At 39.2% G+C, this 8,200-nt stretch overlaps 1 protein-coding gene across 2 annotated transcripts in view; it reads right to left on the minus strand.

Annotated features, from left to right (window-relative positions):
* The window catches only part of atp8b3 (ATPase phospholipid transporting 8B3), a gene marked incomplete in the record, with an annotated part of 33,056 nt that overhangs the window by 22,604 nt on the left and 2,252 nt on the right, over positions 1–8,200 (minus strand). For both annotated transcript variants that reach the window (XM_014004628.1, XM_014004629.1), the window contains 9 exon segments: positions 265–473; positions 629–822; positions 902–990; positions 3,132–3,290; positions 3,376–3,467; positions 3,868–3,938; positions 4,190–4,262; positions 6,019–6,080; positions 6,634–6,732. In XM_014004628.1, the coding sequence (XP_013860082.1) occupies positions 265–473; positions 629–822; positions 902–990; positions 3,132–3,290; positions 3,376–3,467; positions 3,868–3,938; positions 4,190–4,262; positions 6,019–6,080; positions 6,634–6,732 (1,048 nt within the window).

The raw sequence follows: 8,200 nt of genomic DNA on the forward strand, positions 1-8,200 counted from the left end.
GTTTTAAGGAAAATGCAGCCTCGTGGGGTCCGGGTGCTCCTTGTGGGGCCCAAAGCCTGGGCCCCACAACTTCAGAGGCTGATTTTGGGTGGGGGTTGGGTTTAGGTTAGTTTAAGGGTCAGGAAGGTACCTGTGAGGTTAGCCTTAGGGTTTGTGGTCAGGGTTAGGATATAAAATTACCAAAAAATGAATGGAAGTCAATGGACGGGCCCCACAAGGATATAAAAACAAGTTTGTGTGTGTGTGCAYGTGTGTATGTTTTACCGTAAATCTCCCCTGCGATGCAGCATTGTCTGAGGAGCAGCCGGTTCTGGGTGAGCGTCCCAGTTTTGTCACTAAGCAGGTAATCCACTCGACCAAGCTCCTCACTCAGTGAGGTGTTCCTGGCCTGGGCTGGTTTGTCTGTTGGCTGCCAGTACATCTCCAGATCCCAGCCTATAAACTTGCTGTGGATTGTGTGGATCACCTCAAACCTGCAGGTAAACAAACAAACAAACAAACAAACAAACAAACAAACAAACAAACAAACAAACAAACAAACAAACAAACAAACAAACAAACAAACAGCAACAAATTAATGCGTTATTTTCTGACCTCCCACTAGCGAGTGGTGACTGGTGGAACTGACGTGATGTAGAGAGCGATGGGCATGGCCGGGCTGAGGAGGATGATGTAACCCCAGTACATGAGAAATCCAGTGTAGGCTGGGGTGCTAAAAACCGCCAGAGTGGACAGAAGCTCTCTTTGCCTCATGATCTGACTCGTAAACACACCACAGCCGATGGCGAGGAACAGAGCCGTTAGCAGAACTGAAAGGACGATCTAACACAGAATACGTACATGTGATGTTTCTGACCACTCCACGAGTTGTTTGTCGTCCTCATGCACTTCACCCACTCACCCCGATCACCACTTTGTTGAAAACTCTCTCCAGATGGGTCGTCTTCACTCTTAGTTTCCCGCAGTTTTTCAAGATTTTTGTGTCTGCGCCTAAACAACAACAAAACAACTGTTAACTGCCACAGTACAGCAAAGTGATTCAGAAGGCCATTCTGCAGCCACGGGGTTAAAGTTCAAACTCTTGTGTCAGCGAGTCTCTGCTGACGTGCCCTTGAGCAACATGCTGAACTTCTTCCACTCCCGAGGAAGGTCTGACCCCCAGTGCGGAGGTCAGGGAATTTTCCGGGCTGGGATCGATTATGTTTTTCCGAGATGTTGTCTTAGTCTCATGTAAGCACTTAAATGAGGCTGAACTTTGTGTAAAAATCACAAACTTGTTCACAAGCAGGACTCCATCTGAGTCTTCATATAACAGACAAAACAACAGGTATGCTAATAATTGTTCATAAACATTTTCTTCTGATTTATCCTTTTAAAGGGATATTCTGGTCATTTTTTTAGTTATCAGTTATCAGTTATCAGTCTGGACATCAGKCATAAAATAAAGCACAAAGAAAGAGGCAGAGGTCTGTGTACAGGCTACGCTAATGGCTGGCCAAATAAAGTTTTTTTTTAATCTGACGTGAAACAATTAATTACAGACAATATACATGCAACAGAACCCTGTATTAGCTAAATTAAAGATTCTCACTTTTGCATGAACCATCAGCATTTACACTACTTATACTGAGCGCAGACTTTTACAGCTTATAGCAACAAACTAAACATGTAAATCATGTTAAGTCATTCCCTCATCAAAATAGACCCAGAGTGTTGCTTTGACTCATTCATGCACATTTGAGAAATCTTTGAATCTCTCATGGTAGCCATTYGGAGCTGTCTAAATGCTTGCTGGTACAAAGCACCGCCTACTTATACTAAGCTCCTCCCTGAAGCTCAGTCTCCAGCCGAGCTCCCGTCCCACAGAGCACCCTTCCCCCCGAAGCATTGTTGTGAAGGGGGGACAGTAAAAGGTTTTAAAGAGCTATAGGCCAATTTAACGTGATTTATACAGGCTGTGATGCAAAGTCAAATGTACTTTTGGAATATGCATAATTTTTATGGCAAATGAAGGAAGGTAACTTTATTGTTGAATAGATTGAACTATGTGCCAGGCAAACACATAATATAGCCTTTAAAGTAGATGATTTGAAGAATGGCATAATATACCATCTAATAACCTCTGTCAGTGTGCCCCAGGGCAGCTGTGACCACAATGTAGTTTGCCACCATCATTGTGTGAATGTGTRTATGAATGTAAGGCACTTTGGGGTCCGGAGGGACTTGATAAAGTGCTATATAAGTTCAGTCCATTTACCATTCATTTAATAAACCAGAAAATGAAGAATCGTATCTGCCTGGCCTTTTATTATTTGATTAAAATATTTAACATTTGATTTGAACTAACTTCCAAATGATCAAAATTATTATGGAAAGAGGTAAAGAGACAAAAGTATAAGTTGTCAGCACAGTGAGTTCTGCGGAAATGTTCTTTTGTTACCACGTTTCTGAGAATTTTTTTTCCAGAAACTCAATCAAATGTGTTTCTTTGAAGTGAATAAAGGTATACATACTTGATCAGAAGTAAAACATCTGATCTCACTGACGTGGTTGTTAGACATTCTTTTTCATTTGTACAAGTTATATAATACTGCAAGAAGAATTCCTGGTAACCCCCTCTCCCTGTAGCACAAGACACGCCCAAAAGGAAAACAACACATCAAAAGCATGGCTGCCAGAGTGGTTGTTTATTTTCAGCTGATAGAGGAGTGGGATGAAGAAGATCTGCTATATTTGTTGTTAACTGAACAGGCCGTACGAAGTTCCAGCCATCTCAGTCATTGTGTCCTTAGGCAAAACACTGCACTCGCCTTGTGGACAGATGGTGGCACCGGTGCATGGCCGCCACGCCTCTATCAGTGTGCCCCAGGGCAGCTGTGGCTACAATGTAGCTTACCATCATCAGTGTGTGAATGTGTGTGTAAATGAGTGAATGACTGTAGTRTAAAGCGCTATATAAGTTCAGACCATTTACCATTTTTTCTTTTTTTCTATGAATTGGGACACCCTTCGGTGTCCCAGTGAAGGGGGATGTGAATGGCCAACAAATGCAGACTCATTCAACCACATCAGTGAGAGAAAAGTTTGGCCCTTTTGATARAGGTTAAAACCATAAATCTTTACATCAGTACCAGCGTATATCGTCAAGCCATAGGCAAATTTTGTGTTGCGTAGGACTGTTCCTCTTAGGAGAATGTGCTCGTTGTCCAGGAGAAACGTCTGCCCCTGCCAATGTAGCTGACCTCTGAAGGAGTACAGGCGATTGTTGGGTTCCTCACAGAGCACCACACCTGCAGATTAAAAAGTTTCACGGGTTTACTGCATTTGAATGAGCACATTTGGAAAAGGCGGTCCTATTTGAAAACATATATTCACCGTCAAAGGTTCTGAGGACTTCTTCTGAGGGTTGAGTGGTCAGATGACTGTGGGTAGCATCAAGTGCCTGCCGGTACTTCAGGTTGGTCTCACTGAAGAAAAGGAAAAACATCACTTAAGAAGCCAAAGCTGTGTAGTTGTAAACATGCAATCTACATCTTTTTGGTTTATTAATCCAATAAAAAAGTAGACTTTATAATACAACAAAAAATAACAACATATAGTTTAATAAAATCTATTTGAAAGCTGTTTTTTGGGTCAGACATTAAACATTTTAAGATTAAAATTGGCATCATTACCCAAATTTGTCATGTTGCAATGTTTTTATTAGTTTTTCTTATCATGCACATAATATCACCCGTGTGTAATTATTCCTTTACTTACATCTGCTGATAAATTACCAACCACCTTAGTAATGTTTAATAATTCCATAATTAACCAAACAGGATATTTTTAACATCTTCAAAGGTTTAAATTAGGTGGAGATTTTACCCATCAATATCCGCTGTTTCCACGTAGCACAAACTGTGAAGCTCTGAGCTGGACAGAAGAAGAACATCTGCCTGAGAACAAAGAAATATATATACACACACACAAAGAGGGATCAAGCGGTGATTTGTTACTGATACAAACTGATTGCGTGAGTAATAAAATAAAACTTTAACTTCTGTGAAAAAAAGTTGCTTTTCTATACAGAAAAAATTATTAGGTTATGTTTTATCCTCAGATACTACATTTTCAGCAGAGCAATTAAGCTTTTTTCTAAGAAACTTGCTGTCAGTTTCCACATTTTTCTGYACGTTCTAAGGCTCACAGGGATGACTTGGTCCTTGTGGATCCGCAGCACATCGCCCACACGAAGATCCTTCCACTGCTTGGTGCTGAAACTAATGAGAGAGATGACATATGAAATACAATTTGCATTTATGATTTACTAAACAAATTTACTGATATAGCTCGTCCAGTTTTCTAAACACAGTAACCACAGATATATATTTAGTTGCATGTTGAGATCTATTAAGTCCGGATGCATCTCAATATTCCTGGTAGGAAAATCTAAAAGGAAATTTGAGTAAGTCGTCTGGATGGGTTCTTTGTTGAAAAAAAAAATCTCTGAGAGACTTTCTCAGTCTGAGGAGTTACAGGTAACTTTGCTTTACTTATAAACAGTATTTCCACGCGATATACAAACAAGTTTAACAATGAAAATCAAAGCTGTTTGTTCATATATAAAAGAGGACCATCAGCCTAACAACTGATCATTAGTGCCCTGATTATTGCCTATTGTTCACAGAGGACCATCAGCCTAATAACTGATCGTTAATGCCCTGATTATTGCCTATTGTTCACAGAGGACCATCAGCCTAACAACTGATCATTAGTGCCCTGATTATTGCCTATTGTTCACAGAGGACCATCAGCCTAATAACTGATCRTTAATGCCCTGATTATTGCCTATTGTTCACAGAGGACCATCASCCTAACAACTGATCATTAGTGCCCTGATTATTGCCTATTGTACACAGAGGACAATCAGGACCATCAGCCTAACTACTTATCATAAGTGCAATAATTATCACCTATTGTTCACAGAGGATCATCAACGTGACCACTAATTGTTAGTTCCCTGATTGTTGCCTATTTTTCACAGAGGAGCATCAGCCTGATAACTAATTGTTAGTGCCCTGATCATCACCTATTGTTCACAAAGGATCATCAGCATAACCACTAATTGTTAGTTCCCTGATTATTGCCTATTGTTCCCAAAGGACAATCAGTTTAACGACTGACCATTAGTGCCCTGATTATTGCCCATTTTTCACAAATTATTGACAGTTGTTAGGCTGATGGTCCTCTTTTGCATGTGAACAAACAGTTTTGATTGCCATAGTTAGAGTTGTTTGTCCACCATGTGGAAGTACTTCTTATATGTCTGAGCTTACCTGTAGCTCCTCAGACAAAGAAGTCACTTGGAGAAAAGGCAAAACATGTTTTTCAACAACGAAGAACTCAACCAAAGGACGTATTCAACGTTTTAAGATTGATTTCTATTAACAAATGCAAAATGAAAGAAGAAATAACAGAAAATTTTTTTATATTATGTTTTTTCAGAGCTTATTTTTGACCCAGTAGTAAACCTTTGATCCTTGTTCACCCCTATGAAATGCAGGCAACCATATAATTGGCTGTGTGCACAGAGACAGGGGTTGTATGTGTTTCTTTGCCTCTGGGTCTCATTTCAAGATGGCCGCCACAACCAATTAACCAAAGGAAACACAAAATTGCTTGAGAGTTTTGTTTAAAATGTTTGCACTCAAGGCAGCAGATGATTGGCTTTCATTCAAAACTGTCTACTTTCGTTTAAAAAAAATATAGACAGTTTTTGGCAAAGCCCAACATTCCATAGAATTTTATTTTATTTTTTACTGTTTGGGAATGTTTTGCATTTAAGAAGACCAATCTCAAATATATAAAAAAATATGTGATCTACACAGTAAATTTGTTGTTTTGCACAGCTCTAATCCATGCAGGGACCATTCAGGAAGTCAGTGGTTTTCACTTCATTACAGATTCATTAGTGGACTGTTTCAAAGTGGAGCTGTGCGGACCCCTGAGAGAATAACCCAGTGCCTTTGTCCTCACCTCTTGGAGATGAGTATGTCACAGGGTCGGGAGTTAATCCTCGAGTCAGAGCGTCTCCTCGCCTGAATCAGAGACAGAGAGACAAACAGAGACAAGTGGAAAGAGTGAAAAAAGCATTAGAGGAGCGTTGGAGACAGGTGACAAGGAGAGGGGATCAGAGTGATGGACATGGGGAGAGGAAATGAGGGTGGCCATGAACGACCGAACAGGAGAAAGGAAGAAGGAGAGATGCCATTATGGGGCTCTACAGTGACACCAGCTGGAAGATTTACGCCCTCCACTAAATGATTAGTCAATAAAGAGGGGTCAGGCAAACGTTTCACCCAGAGCTGTTAACGACCGTAACTCAGTGATGCACTTAACCAGAAAATTCTCCATGCAAAACATCATGCCTGCATTTAAAAGAAAAAGCTTTAATGATAGGAGAGAAAATTAATGTTGTGGGGATGACTGGGTTTGTCAATGAGGAGAGGACAAGGAGTCAATGAGGACAATGAAGAAAAGGAAGGGGAGATTAAACAAACTGAAAAACCAAGATCATAGCATGAGACCATGAGAGATAGCCTACATGGAGATAAGGCTCTGGGATGCAGCATGAACTTAAAATCATCTTACTATGTCAGTGACGAGGTCTTTGAGCCCCCTCACAGTGAGGATGGTGAGCAGCGGGATGATTGTTATGTACCAAGGTATGGTTGAAATTACTGGGACACACTGGAAACCACAGCCAGCAGAGGTGCATAGAAAAAACAAGGAAAGAAAAGAAATTTAAAACACATCCAAAACCTTAAGTCATCTGTCAAGTCTGCCCAGCGTGACCTAAATCAAGTTTTGTTTAACGTTTTAAAATTACTATGATTTATTTTTTATTATCATTATTATTTAATCTGCTTTTTAACCACAACCCTGTATAATAGCCAGCTACAATATTGTCAGAGAAATGCTTGTTTGTTTAACTTTAACCTGTTTTTCATTCAGGCATTAAAAAAGGCTCCTAAACGCAAGCATGAGTCAGTGTTATGTCAATACAAAACAGAAAAAAAAGCCATTTAAAAAATGGATCTTCAGGCAGCTCATACAAAGTACATTTTTTATTCTATAAAATACCAGAAAGTTTGAAACAAATTAGTATTTTAGCTCTGAAAAGTCCTTATCTGAATAAAGRCTCAAACAGGTCTTGTGTTAGTTTGTGATGGATTTTTTTCATGAATGTAATGCGATTTTATTTTTGTGCAGTTATATTATGTTTTAACTAGAAATTGTTGGTCAGAAAATAATCATTTCCTCACTTTGATTCTAAGAACAGTAAAATGTAGCAATTCTCATGAATAGTTTAATTGTTTGCTTTTTCTTCAAAAAGGACCGTAAACATTAACATTTTGACAAACATTTGGTCATTTGGTATCAAAAAGCTATGAGTTTCATTGCCAGAATCCTGAGTGTTTTTTTTACAGATGAAAGACAGAACAGTTTGTATTTTCCCACCATTCTTATTTTATTTTATTTTTTTACGGATAAGGATTTAAGGTACCATGCCTGTCACTGCAGCACGATCCGTACCGTCAGCTCATCTGCACATGTGCTAACAGGTATACTTTTGGATTACTGGTTAATGTGCTTGATTTAGGAAAAAAATATTGGAAATAATTATTTCCATACTTATAAAGGTATGCTAAATTATAATCTGAAAAATATTTCAATATGAAGGTACATTCCGATTAATAAAATGTAGATTTACGATGTGTACATATTTGTTTATATGAGCTTGCCGACCTGAACAGACCTAATTTTGACCATGTTATAATTCATCTCATCTCTGTTTTATTTATTTTTTTCTGTTGCAAACATTAACTTTTCTATGAAACACTGCAGGTGACGAAAGACTGAAATCCAATCAATTCTGGCATCAAGCACTCTAGTAAAATGCTACATGCTAAAACTAAACAGCCCTCCCGATAGTGTTACTTTTAGCACATGCACAAATGAGCTGACGGTACGGATCAGGCAGTGACAGTGCCTGTCCGGTGCTGTTGGATAAAGAAATCCTTGCGCCTCCTCTTCGTGGCCACACGTTATTATCCCGTGGCCATGAGATAATTTTGAGCAGCTGTGTCTCTTTGTGAGAGACGTTAGAGTCGTATGAATACATTTTTTGTTTAACTGTAGGTACCCCACACTTGTT

This window comes from Austrofundulus limnaeus, unplaced genomic scaffold (assembly GCF_001266775.1).
Source record: "Austrofundulus limnaeus strain Quisiro unplaced genomic scaffold, Austrofundulus_limnaeus-1.0 Scaffold25, whole genome shotgun sequence".
Lineage (NCBI taxonomy): Eukaryota > Metazoa > Chordata > Actinopteri > Cyprinodontiformes > Rivulidae > Austrofundulus > Austrofundulus limnaeus.